The sequence below is a fragment of the Columba livia genome, chromosome 7 (assembly GCF_036013475.1).
Source record: "Columba livia isolate bColLiv1 breed racing homer chromosome 7, bColLiv1.pat.W.v2, whole genome shotgun sequence".
Classification (NCBI taxonomy): domain Eukaryota; kingdom Metazoa; phylum Chordata; class Aves; order Columbiformes; family Columbidae; genus Columba; species Columba livia.
Genome location: NC_088608.1, coordinates 18,133,961 through 18,148,036, shown reverse-complemented (window position 1 = coordinate 18,148,036; position 14,076 = coordinate 18,133,961). Strand labels below are relative to the sequence as shown.

General features: G+C 36.5%; 1 protein-coding gene across 8 annotated transcripts in view; it reads right to left on the bottom strand.

Moving 5' to 3' along the window:
• The window catches only part of SLC4A10 (solute carrier family 4 member 10), a 158,376-nt gene that overhangs the window by 98,786 nt on the left and 45,514 nt on the right, over window positions 1–14,076 (bottom strand). For 6 of the 8 annotated variants that reach the window (XM_065069645.1, XM_065069646.1, XM_065069647.1 and 3 more), the window contains exon 2: window positions 470–551. In XM_065069645.1, coding sequence (XP_064925717.1) covers window positions 470–551 — 82 coding nt within the window. Of the gene's footprint in view, window positions 1–469; window positions 552–3,355; window positions 3,546–14,076 lie in introns of all 8 variants that reach the window. The other 2 variants (XM_065069652.1, XM_065069650.1) reach the window with 1 other exon arrangement.

The window sequence follows — 14,076 nt, the reverse complement described above, 5'->3', positions numbered from 1 at the left end:
CTTTCTTCTACATGGTGACTTTAGGTGTTTCCTGCAGTGTATATCATCAGGTATCTGACCAGTCTGACACTCCAGAATGTTTTTGTTCAGCTGAAGATGTGGCTAAGCAACTACATGAGGATTGTAAAGCAAGCGTAGAAGCCATTATAAGTAATAAATCATCAGTCCTGTTTGCATTTACGTATTTGAAAACATAAAGGTAGAAAGACTTATCTGAAGTCATACATGCACATTTACAGGACTTGAATTTAGATTACTAAAAACTGGCAAACTCTTTCCACCATCATCTACATCTGAGCAGGGCTGTCAGAAATGTGTAATATCTCTCTTTTTAAAATAAATTATGAGATTCTACTGTCTTGTTCACTTCTGCATCCCTGCTCAAATCTGTAAGTTTACAGAGTGGAATTGCATTTCAGTACTTTCAGAAGCAAGAGAGAACATAATGCAGAGAAAAATAATCTCTCACCTTCTAGATCTTCCTTTTCAAAATGTGTTTTGAGAATGGAGCGAGTTCCACCTCTGTCCACAATAGCCTCTTCATCATTTCTCTGCAAAACAGAACAAGGGCCAGGTAAGCTGCTTCTCATTTGGAAACTATTGGCAAGATTGTATAGTACTATGAAACAAACATGCTTTTAATAGTTATTTATTTACTCCTCCTACTCAGGAATGAAAAAGTTTCTAAGAGTTTAATTTTCCTTATTTAGAACTATTTCTTATGCATCCATTTTTATTGAGGTATGATTATAGCCAACTTCGACATGGAGACGTTCTCCTGTTAAAACCCACAAGATGATGAGTGAGCACTGGTTACTGGGAACTGAGGAAAACATGAGTCAATAGGACAATGAAAGAGATGACAGAAGAAATGTCTGGTTGAGGCAGCCTTATTCTCATACTCTTTAAGAAAGGGGCTGCACACGTATTTTTGTCTTTAGACCAGGATCCTGAGCTACATGCAGAATTCCCAAATTATTAGCACTAACAATCCTTATACTTTGGCAGAGCTAGAGAATAATATTCAGTGACAACATGGTAAGAAATAAAACTTTAATACTGTTAAAAAAATTGGATTCACCTACTGTTGAATCACAAAGTTTATGTGTTTCTTTACAAACACCACGCTGTAATTAAAATAGAGGCAGATAGTACAGAGTAATAGCAGAAAACAGAAAAGTTATTCTTCCTTAGCAACATATAGTTCATGTTTAATTCTATTCTGTAGTCATACATGCATTTTAACTGCATTCTACTGTACTGTAAATGTGACAAATTAGTGTATTGTGGTCAGGCTAAAAAAGCTACGGAACTTGATGATTTTGGTAATTTCTGACAAGAAAAAAAAAAAAAAAATCACATTTCCCAAAGTAGAGAAATCTTTTGGGAGTTCAGCCACAGGGCACTGGATGTTGGGCTAAAGCAAATATTGGCTTCATTATGAGTTTGACATCACCAATTGTAAAAAAAGAGTTGTTAAATGCAGCCTATATTTCACAACATGATTTAGAGTGGTTTCCAGTAAATGATGATGAAGAAAAAAGGATGAGTTGTACAAAAACATCAATTAATCATGATGTCATGAATATATATTGTCATTATTGAAAGGGTTTTAGTGAGTGATATTAGAACTAGAACTGCTTGATTTCAATATTAAAAATTGTTGTTTAATGGAAGTCTGAAGCAAGGGGACTTGAATACTGGTGCTACACAGTAAATATATATCTAGATATAGAACACAATAGAATATAACAGGAAATTATATTACATGAGTACCTCTTCTTAAAGAGCAGATGCCCCAGGCAACAAGGTTCACATCTAGAACTGGATGTCGTATATTCTGGACATAAGTTTTTGTTTCAGGCTCCTCTCTTTTTAAAAATAGCCGTTATGCCGTAGCTATCTTACACAGAAAAATCCTAGGAACGTGCCAGCACCAAGCATGTGGGCTGTTAAAGAAAGACTGAGAGTGCTACAGTGTCTTTATTAGATCTTTCCCACAGATACTAGTATGTAACTAAAATCTGACAATGTGAAACTCTTTTGTCTTTTAAATAATTTGGAATTAGCTAATAATCTGTTAAGATGTACCAGGGCAGTATCATTTCGCACCAACCATTTGATCATCTTAAGTAAAATGAATCCATTATTTTAAGGAGTTGGATGTAACTCAGTGTGTTTGTCATGCTGGCGTGATGCCAGGGCCCTGGGTGCATAGTCAGGCAGGATGCCAAAGGCCAAGTATTACAGCCACATCAGATGTAGCGCTACTCTAGCATTAGGCATAGCCATCAGCATTTTACTGATCCTGAAAAGGCCTTATGGAAGCAATGTTAGGGGAAATTCTACAATGGGAAAAATACTAAATTGCTGGACAGTTTAAAGCCTTTACAGATCATCTAAGTAAACTAAGTACAAATTAATTCATTAATATTTATCAAAATATGCTCATACACTTTGACTTCTCCTTTCCCATGTGTTCAGTTTTCAGCTTCTGGCAATCTTTTTCTTCCCTGCCTCCTCTTCGTGTAATGTCACAGCAAGTCTCAGCCTTGCCTCATTCTCAGAAGTGGGCTTATTTCATTAATATTACAGGGAAAAACAGCTTAATTGGGAGTATTGTGTTGCTGCCAATTCACTTGTCAAACTCTGAGCAAAGTCCAATTAAACAGGCTTTGCACCATACACTCACTTCCCAGGGAGCAGTATGAAAGCCACCTTGCACTTAGCAGTTCAAGAGTGACACTGCATTTAGTCTAGAAGTAATTTCAGTGACTCCTGTACTGCCTCCTCGGAGAAGGGAAGGAAGGGCTCACTAGAAGTTCAGTGCCATTAGGTCAATTTGGAGGTAAGCGTTATCACAATACAAGTAAAAATAGTGGCAGATTCACTCCACTCTCGCGTGATGACTAAAGACTAGAAACTTAATTTCAGTTGGTAATGTTCTGATTCTTATTAGCACATCACAGAAACTATGTTGTAATAAATGAGAGTTTGAAACTGAAAGTATAAGCAAGACTAACCATAAGACAGTCATGGAAGACAGAATTAATGCTCTGGATGACTTTTAATGTACTAAGCAGCCATGAACCTCCACACTAACATCCTCAAAGCCATGAATCCACTGCAGTTTTGCCCACCAGTTTCAGCAGGAGCAGAATAAGGCATGAAAACTAAATGTTTTTCAAAGCCACACCATGCTTATGCCAGAATTCTACCACTTCTTCCTTTCACCCCATCTGAAGATGAAGAAGGTCAAAAATGTTACATAGTACATAAATCTGCTAGGACTGAGGTATTCAAATCATACTGGCATAGCGGAGCAGTCTGCAAACAAATGTGTGGACACACTGACCAGGTATGAGTCCTTGGAACTGTCCATTATTGCAATGAGTTGCTCGCTGAGTCCAGTGAACACTGTGCTCTACTGCTCAGAGCATGGGAGAGGGATCCAGGCAGTCCCCGAGTGCTAATCCTGGCTCTGCCACTGACTCGCTGTCTGGCCTTGGGAAAGTCACTTAATCTCTGTGCCTCAGCTTCCCCATCTGTAAAATAGGGATAATAACACTTACTTATCTACCTTCCTCACCAGGCTGCTCTGTGCCACAACTAATATTCACACAGCATTTCAGAAGCGTAAAGCACTACAGAAGTACTAAGTCATTTGATTTAAGAAATTGCGCAGTTACCCATGTGAAGAGATTATGATAGGAAACAACAGATTGATAAAAAACAACACTGAGGCATAATGTGTTTTTTTGACATCAAACCAACATATATTAAAACCTTGTAATAGTTTTACGGTGCACAGCCTTGACAACTTGACAAAGTTTACACAAAAATAGTTATACTGGGCTTGTTTCTGTTGGCCTAATTCAAGACCAACGCCACAGAAGTCAGTGGAACTACACTTCTGTGAAGCTGTAACTGGAGTGCAATAAACTTGCCATATATTTATAAACAACCTAACATTTCGCTCTCTTTTTAATTATATTTGTTAATATTTTATGGTTTTTATAGTTATCACACAATGGTTTACCTAAAATGTAGGCACAAAACTATTTCCCTAAAGCAATAAAGTATCAGCAAGCACAGCAGACTAAATAATGCATCTGGGATAAAAGAGTAAGAAAAAGCTGAGGCTTTCATGTGGAAACCACAAGCTCCTTAGAGACTAGGGCTCAGCAACTCTTCTGCTCAGTCCGAGATTTCACCTCTCACGTTTTCCAAATGAATGGTGAAATTACCTTCACCACACAGCAGCATCTGCTGCACATATTTCACAGGAAAATAAATTTTTATGGAAGAGTCTTATAAATACAGTTGCTACTATTTTTGTCTCTTCGTACTAGAAGTTTAAACGCATTGATGGCAATAGAAAAGCAGACACTAGAGTCATCCTCTGCATCCTTTAGGGCGCAACCACAGGTTGTAACAGTGAAACATGTATTTGAAGTTGAACAAAATTAAAAGGTAATCAATTGCCTTCAAATACATTTGGTATCTACTTTTTGGCATGCAGTCAAGAAGGAAGAAGGTCACCATGAGTTCTAGGGGTACCGATTTTCAACCCTTAGATCAACAACCTGCTTATCAGAGTACAAAGTGATGCTGCAGCTGTAGCCAGGAACTGTAATTGTGTAGGTTCAAACAAAAAAAAAAAAAAGGCCCATGGTTTAGAAACTGAAAACAAGCGTCTCAAGTGCCCTTTCCACCTACTCATTGCTAAAGCTCGCTACCCAGGATATTCCAACGGTAGAAAGCTTTCCAAATTGACCCTCTTTAGCTATGATACATCCCTAACTTCAACTCATAACCTGTTGCAAAGATGTTGAACCTTAAACCTGTCACTTCCCAGAACTGCGCACTGCCCTTCCACACCTCGGATAAATTTAATTAACTGAGAAACTATACATTTAGAAAAGCTAAGAAATGTCATTTTATGACAGATGTTTTGGTGTGCTTTTAGTTACAGTGCTTATAAACTGCCTATGCTTTCATCATAAGTAGATGATAAAGTGGAAAGGAGAGAAAAGTAACCCCTTTCAAAGGCAGATCTGTACAAAGGCATATGACGCATATTTTTAAATACTATGTGCTAACGTAGACACATACACTTGAAGAACTTCGGTATATTTCTCATTGGAATTAGGACATACTCCCATTTAGTGGATGACAAGGAGGTGGATTAAAGTCTAGGTAACAATACACAGATTTGAAGTTATCTATACATTTATTATAGGTATTCACTAAAAAAAGGAAAACCAATACATAATCTTAAAAGACACTTGCATATATCATAAAAGCTACCAGAATACTGCACAAACATTTACTGAAGATCATCTGTGCTGATCGCTACAGTAAATGAATAATATATAATAGTATAGCAATAAATCTACATTGGGAAACAGGAAATTGTTAGGACAATAGGAAACTATTAAATAGTTGCAATTAATATGGCTCTGTCCTTCTCTTGGTAGGTACTCTGCTCCACTGGTAAGATATTTGGTGCTAATATATTTTTAACAGACAAGTCAAAATGGATAACACTAAAATTTTCATTTTACAAGGAAAACTAGAAATTATTTCTTTTCTTAATCCTTTCTATCTAATTTTCTTCATATTTGGCTACTTTTATTTTCTGCCTCAGATATTTTATGAGTGTTTTCAATAAAGAGGATGATTGCTTTTCTTTGAAATACAACCAAAAAAAAAATCTACAAGGAGTATTAATATTCAAAACAATTTTTCAGGCTTTTTAAACCTTCAGGTAAAATCCTTTCCCTTTTTAATTACAGTCTTAATGCATCCAGAGCATAAATCACAACATAATGAAAAAGAATCCTTTTTCAGCATATTCTTTTCTGTAAAATACGTAACAGAGCAGAAGCCATTTTTATTTTTTCCATGCCAGAAATTATGCATATGACACACCTGCTGACTCATAAGGAAAATAATCATGGTATTAATTACTTCATCATATAAGCCACTTGATTAGACAACCTACAAAATTCTCAAATGCCATCTGGAACTAAGGAACACTTGTCAGCATAAAATATTAAATACTTCATTCCTTTAAAAATATAAAAGTGTATTATAGAATTCTTTTAGTTATTTTAGATTATCAATAATTACATATACTTAAAAATGGAACTCTGTAATATATTCATTTCAGTTTACAGATCTTATCATAAAGTTAGTGGGAGAAACCTTGTGTATTCACCATTCAAATGGTCTGTAATGAAATTCTAAATGTTTATCCAGACATCACATCCAGACCATGATCACCTTCTCAGTCCAAAGATATTCCAGCATTATTGCTTTGTGCAGTATTTATTTCACAGACCTATTACACAACATTATATTTTTCAGATCATTTTGGTTAAGTTCAGCTTGACATTTCATAAAGATGGCATGATTAAAAATATAGAAAAGTGAGTTATTTGAACTCAGAAGCTGCCAAGAGCATACTGGAAATATCTTGTAAAGACAATTAACCTAAATGGCTAAAAAGCTGTTCTCTGTAGAAGGATGCCTCCCTGTTGCAGGAGGCAAATCACTGGTGACTGCCATGTTCAGCCTTGTCCTTTAAAATGTCCTTGAGCAGACACAGTCACACGAAACTGATTTAATGCACAAGTTAGATGCTAGAATTCTTTTCTCTTTCTGAAGGCAAGCACAGGGGGAGGGAACAAAACCAAAACAAAAACCTTTTTTTTTTTTTTTAATATTATTGTGTTTAATTGCTTGTGCTACATACAGTCATATTTAGCAATCTTTTGAGGTGACAAGTGCAGTAAATTTTATCTTTCTGATGCAATCATTCTGATATATAATTGCTTTTCCATTCTACTATCTGCACTGTATCATCTTTTTCCCCTCTATCCACCTGTCAAGGAGGACCCATCAAAACATATTTATATTGCAATAAAGTCTGTTCTGTAAAGTCTGAATAACTGTTTTTTTAAAATGTCCCTTTGACTATACTGCTTTTGTGGCACCTTTCTGCGGTTATCACTACTAGTTAACATGAAGCACTTTTTTCTTTTGGTCAGCTCTGCTCCACATCGTTCAGGCTATGCAACAAAGTAGAAAGCAATTAGTTTTCATTCCAGATTCGCATCTTCCCCAGGGCTGTATGTCATATGCATAAAACCTCCTTCTCTGTCTCTTTTTCCCCTTCTCTCTTTTTATAGCAAAAGCCAAGATACTGTTTAGCATGACTCAATAAAGAAATACCATTCTCTGCAATGCTGCTAAAAATTGTACTAATCAGCACTGGCTCCAAAGAACTGATTTGCTACTGACCTGGAACTGAGCCCACATTGTATGTTATAATGCAATGCCTGTAACATATAAACATAGACAATCATTGCAGACATTAAATCTACACACATGCTACTGTTACAAGTTTAATGAGATGAATCAAGGAGAAAACGCACACACAAATAAAACAAAGCAGTTTTACAGACAAGTAAATTCTCACTAATACATGTAATTCCTGTGTTTATCTACACTGAGGCATCCTGTGCTGGTTCTATACCATCATGTACAACACAGTCACTATGAACTGATGCATAAATGAATACATAAACCCTAAAATATTTCCTTATTATATGATACATAATCTTCTATCTTAGACTAGCCATTTTAGGTAGAAACATGACTCACATTTGCAAGGAAACTACGTTACGTTAGCTATTATTCATACACCTATCGAAATGAAGACAAGATTTCTATTTAAACAAGATAGAAAAAAAATGGGGGAGGAGGGAAAGTTCCCACCCAAAGGCTGGATAAACCTGTTGGAGCATTGGATATAATAATGAAATAATGAACTTTTAAATTCTTTCTGGTACCTCTTTTAGCACCTGCATTTAATTGCAGCAGTGTTTGTCATATACTGAGTGCCTCAGAGTAAAATTATCAGAAATGCCTAAATAAGGTGAGTGCCTTACAAAACCTGAACAGTGAACTTAAGTCATTGTTTTTCTTTGAACATTTTCAGTCATGTTGAGATTCTTGTAACTTCTCCCCTTCCTTCCTACCATACCACATCTGCTGGATTTGTAAGCTAATATTTATTCAATTGCTTGTCTCAGACAGACTTCTGAATAAATAAAAGGCAGTGTTCCTTGCTGCTCATCAAGGGATGAAGTTGGGTCACATCTGTATGTCTGAGATTTTATTCTCTTTCCTTCATATTTTTCTTTACTACAGTGTCAAATACTTCAAAGTTATGGAGATCAGAACAGCACAGATTTCAAGCTGAGGCATGGTTGTACTTTCTTCTGTGGTTATTATTTGAATGTCTTATGTCATGCTAGTGCAGCCCCATTAGCTGAAATCCTCTTTTCTTGCCTCCTAGCAATAGTTATGTCAACTGCTACAGAGAAGCCCAACAGCATGAAGATGGATGTGAAGACTTTTTCCAAAGCCCAAATGAGATTTACTTTTAGCTTGTCTGCGCTCTCTCTTGGCTCAATGCCAGGTGAGGATAGATCCAGGATAACAGTTTTATTTAGGTGTAGTTAGAAGTTAAACGAGCTGGATTTATCCCAGTATGCAAGAGGATATTAGCTGCTGGGCAGCAAATCGAAAAAAGTAAGTTATGTTAATTGCTAGTTTCTTAACAGTAGGATATATTTGGTTTAAAGTGGATACAATTGCCATCTCAAAGGATCTGCTTCAGCCCAGAAAAGGTGACATGTTTTCAGATTTCTCTACCTAGAAACAGAGTCAGGGAGAAGAATCACACAAGGCAGTCTTCTTGCAGCAGCTACTCATGTGGAAGTAGCAAGTGCAAAGAAGAGGTCATGACCAACTTACCAGAACCTGTTTTAACAGCAGCTACAACACAAGAGAGAGGAGTTTCTCTCTTCCTTTACAGCCACAAAAATGATGTGGTCTGGAGTCTGCATCTTTTACGTACACATGTATGCCAAACATAATTGATAACATCACCATTTTTTGGACATCACAAGCCAGCATGATCAATAACTCACTCACTCAGAATAACAAATATAATGTTCAGTCTCAGACGTACCCACAATTTTCAGCTGTATTTGACAAACACTCTCTACAAGCGCAATCCAAGGATTAATCAAGGCAAAAGGAAGGATGTTCCAGGTAAACTCTGATTAACTCCATCAGACTCTTGTCACCTATCTGAATTGCTTTGACTAGAGATGACATCATCATCAACTTTTATAATAGATAGGAAGTGGGCATTTCCACAGGATAAGCAAGATCTTAGGTAGAGTGAGCACCACTGAAGATGGGTTGAAAATTGTTGAGACTTAGGAGAGTCAAATTAGGATTATCCAGAGAGAGAAGAGTAAACATCTTGGACTGTTAGTTTGATTGTGACCATTCCTATGTAGCCAAGCTAATCGCTAACCTTCCAAACAATTTTGCCAACACGAGTAATATTGTTGCTTTACTAGCAGTGAAGGTAGCCTGACTGAACCAAATCTAACTGAGGAGTTATAATATAGTATGGCCTTTTTGTCATCCATTGTCAGGAAAAAAATAACTTAGAATATCACTAGAATACCTTAAAAAAATCATTCTGTTGCATGCCCAAAAATTAAATTAGATTCCTTGCAGTCCTTGCGAGTTGTCTTCTATGTGATCTATTATCCTCCAGAAGAGAAAAAAAGATTGTGTTTGATTTGCTTGTGGTTTTTTTTAACTGAAACTTGTAAATAACTTCCTTGAAGACAACTGACAAGTCTTTCTTTGCCAAAATTTATAACTTTAAATGTAGAGTTTAGTCTGAAGAGTTCCCACATCATCTACATCCTCAGAGAGTAACTTCAACAGAAAATCCAGAACAGGTGAGCCAGTACTTCTCACCTCCAAAGATTTTGTGTGACCTACATGATTTTGTTGACATGAGGGATTTTTTTTAACAAGACATGATTGAAAAACACAGATTTGTATCACTCAAAATGTTCTGTTGCATGCAAATGAACAGTTATCATAATGGAAATGAAGAGATCTTTTGCACTGTCCATATAGTCACAGTATTAGAAAATAAACACTCTCCATCTCATAATTAGACAATGGCATTTTTATCTTTTAATCTGTCTCAGGTCACCAACAATGGTATTTTTATCTTTTAATCTGTCTCAGGTCACCAAGTAAACCATGGTGACCAGGGAGGGCAATGCCAGAGAAAAGAGTTAGGAGCCACTCTATTCACAAAGATAAAAAATAATTATGTTGTGCAAGCCACTGATGATATGACCAGCTATTTGAAAGTTCAGATAGTCTAATTAATTCACACAGGGATTAAAAAAAGCAGTAAATAGTCCAGAAGCTGGCAGGGGGTGTGGGGGGAAGAAAGAGCAGAAAAGAAATAAGAAATAAGTGAGATAAGGAAATTGATAATGTATTGTGAGAAATAACAGATTTCAGATTCCAAGTTTGCAGTTACTTCTATATCACTTCTGTCCAGGGAATAAGATACTGCACTGTAAAGAGAATTTTCCTGTCAAAGATGCACTCAAAATATATTGGGAAAGTGATCATGACAATGAACTAGATAACAAGGGATTTGTATAGTTTAAAAGTCTAGAGAGCAGAAGTGCACAAGATACACATTCAGGAATTTGAAATGTACTGAAAAGAATCTAAGGTAAGTATGAAATATAAATAGTGGTTCAACAGGTCTTCCTACCTCTCAGAGATCTAAGAACTAGACTTTTACAAACTGCTTGTCTGCTGTAATCTGGAAGCTTTAAACATTATTTCCATGACCTTGTTGTTCTAGACTAGTCCAGATACTTGACAATAGAAACAAATTAAAAGTTAGAAACAACTGACATGCCTTTAACAGTGTGCTTTATATTGAAATTACAGAACATAACTTCTGGAAAGGGACAAGCATTACTATAAAGTAGAAAGTAAATGTGATCACAGCATTACCAGTTTATACGTGTTTTGTTGGCGCTTCTATATGAAAGGATTTTACTGTTAGAAAAGAGTGTTCCATGTTCATTGTCCATTTTCAGGACTGTGTTCCTATTTTGGTAGGGAAACTTTTCCAAAGCAAAATTTTTTTTAACCTTTCCCATAAGCATACGATTTACCTGTTTATTTATGTATTTACTAGATAACTAGTATCACATTAAATTTCACCTTTCAAACTCCATCTCCTTGGTCTAAATGTCAGTGTTCAGTATTTTAAGAAAATGGCAGAAATTACCAGATATCAAGTTTTACTGGCACAACATAAGTAATGAAATTTTTTAATTACACATCATTACCTGTATTTCACTATACTGCTCTAAAGTGAAAACAATTACAAACACCATGATGAAAAACAATATCCAGCAGATGGTCTTCATACCCTTCCTTGCCAAAACACCACCTCTTTTTATTAAAGAATGGAAAATTTTGTGGTGAACACTAAAAAAAAAAAACCCTATCATTTGAACATTATGCCATTAGTCACTTGGATCAGTCTTTCATTTATTACAAGTTTGTAGCAGGCTTAGTAGAAAAGGCTTCTCTTCTGGGCACAATCTTGCAGTGTACTAAACAAATCATAATAATTTGCTGATCTGTATTGCGTCTCATAAGCATCCTTCATATGCCTGCAAATTCTGCCTACCTTTTTTTCAACTAGCATTGTTATTAAATACATATGTGTATGCATGTGTGGAGAAAGAAAAATAGTGCCTGTGAACTCCATTGACATACAAGCTGCAAATATATGCATGACAATATATGTCACTAATTCAAATCTATGACTGTATAACTATTTCAATAGTCATAATTTAAAAGACATGTTATATCTTGTAGGTATACAAACAATAAATAGCCTCAGGTTAAGAATACTTGGCAACCTAGATATAAGAAGATGCACACAACACACCTGCCCAGTCATTAACAGGTTATAGTTAAGTTCATGGACTACAGAAGGAGTTTTGAGGAGAAGCTTCAACAAAGATGGGGTGCAGTAGGAGAAAGTGCACAATTGACAATATGATAAATAGCAACTGGCAAATCAAAATCGATACTGCCAGTGAAGTAAACACAAAATTCAACTTTGTGGTAAAATATCTCTCTTGGAAAGGAAAAGACAAGTTGTAAAGCTTTTAAAAGAAAGACTAGGAGTTTGTATTTGAGAAGATCGGCGAACAGACAGCAGGTGATATAGGCAGAGTGATAAGCCAAGATGATATTAACACCAGTAATCAAGTGAAGCAAAGCTCAAAGTACTAAAGTCAGACAGGCAGGTGAGATCATAGAAGTCATGGTGTTGAGATGAGCAGGGCTTCAATCTGATTTATGGCTACGTGGACAAATAGGAACTGTCAGACCTCAGGACTGCATAGAGCAAGAAGTGCACATCAGGGGGGAAAAAAAAAAAAAAAATGCAGAAACTCTTTCTGGATACCACTGAAGACCAAGAACATTTTCTGAGATAGGCAGAGTTTAACTGGAATGGGGGAAGACCACTGAAAAAATAAAACAGTGATTGATGCCTTCAAAAAGATCATCATCTGAAGCAAGATGTGGAGGAGGATGCAAAGGCTGAAGATGGATTCCTCAGAGATCTGAACACACACCTACATACAGAAAGAGGAGGAGGGGGAGAGGAAGACCCACCCAATAAGAAACTGAGTCTGAAGAGAAAGAGAAACAACAAGGACAAAATGACAAATGTCTAAGAACAATAAAATTTAGTGAAGGCTATAACATAGCATTGGAAAGAGATGACAGATGGAGTGGAGGAGAATAAAGAACTAGCCTGGAATTACTCCAGGAAGAAGTGGAACATTAGGGAGCTAAATTTCAGAGCAAAAGACAGAAACCAGAAGTGCACAGCTCCGGAGAGGCATTGGAAGACAAGAAATGAAGACAATTGTACAAAGCATACCAAGGAGGTAGGGAGATGAGAGAGGTCTAGGGATAGGACATGAATCTGGTCAAAAGAAACTTCTGAAGTTAAGGGTTGGTTTGTGTTGTTTTTTTCTTAGTGTTGGAAACTTGGACGTATTTCTTGTGTATGAAAAGGAATTCAAGGAGAGAAACAAATTAATAAAAAAGAACAGCAGAAAGTCAGAAGGTGTAATGGGACAGGGACAGGTTGGTTGGAACAGGTTCAGAGACTACAAATAAAAATCTTAATATCTGTTTCAGAAAACGAGGAAGCTTGAATTTTGACCTTAGTTAGCTAAAGAAGTTCACATGGAGAAAGGGGGGAACAGATGAGCTGAATGAAGGGCTATGTGATTAATAAAAAATACAGAACAGACAAAACTGCAAGTAAAAATACTCAGACGACAAAAATCCCAGAGATTACAGAACTGCAGTAAATCAGCAGAATAAAAAGATTTTTCACCAGAGTCAGTCAGCAGCATCTCTGAAGCATGGCAGATGGCATAAGGAACTGAGAAAGGCAAGACTGAGAGTCAGCCAGGACCATGAATTGTCAAAAGGTTTTGGAACTGTATAAGAACAAAAGCATAGAGCCTAAAGGGAACTGATAAGCTGATGGAGGAAAGTACAGAGGAATAAAGGAAATAAGAGTAGAAAACAAGTACTCAAGATTGACAAAACAGAGTTTTTACAGAAGTCCCATTCTTGGAGAAAGAATCAAAATGTTGAAAAAGTTCAAATAGTTATCACAGAAAAGGAACTTAGAGAACACGGTGCTCAGAGAAGACCAACTCAAGTGTGTGCTGATTTGGCACACAGGATACAATTCAAATGAGAAAGAGCACCAGGACAGCTAAAGAGTCGGATGGTTATCCGTATGGAAACTGAAGGGTGAGAAATTACAAATGGAAGATAGTTGCAAGTCAAAGTCAGAGAGGGAGATGGGAATAGGCAGTTGTGTGCATGCAGACCATAAAAGTGTTAGAAAGGCAGGCAGAAGGAAATTCTACTGGGAAAAAAAAAGTACTAGGAGCAGGGACAGCTTAGGAACAAGAGCACAGAAGTATCAACTTCTTTAACCCAAACTCAGAGTGAATATTGTTGGAGGTAACACTGCCTGCAGAAAAGACCGTATATGAGGCAATGTTAAGAAACAAGGGAACAAATTTCTGTGAGCTGGAG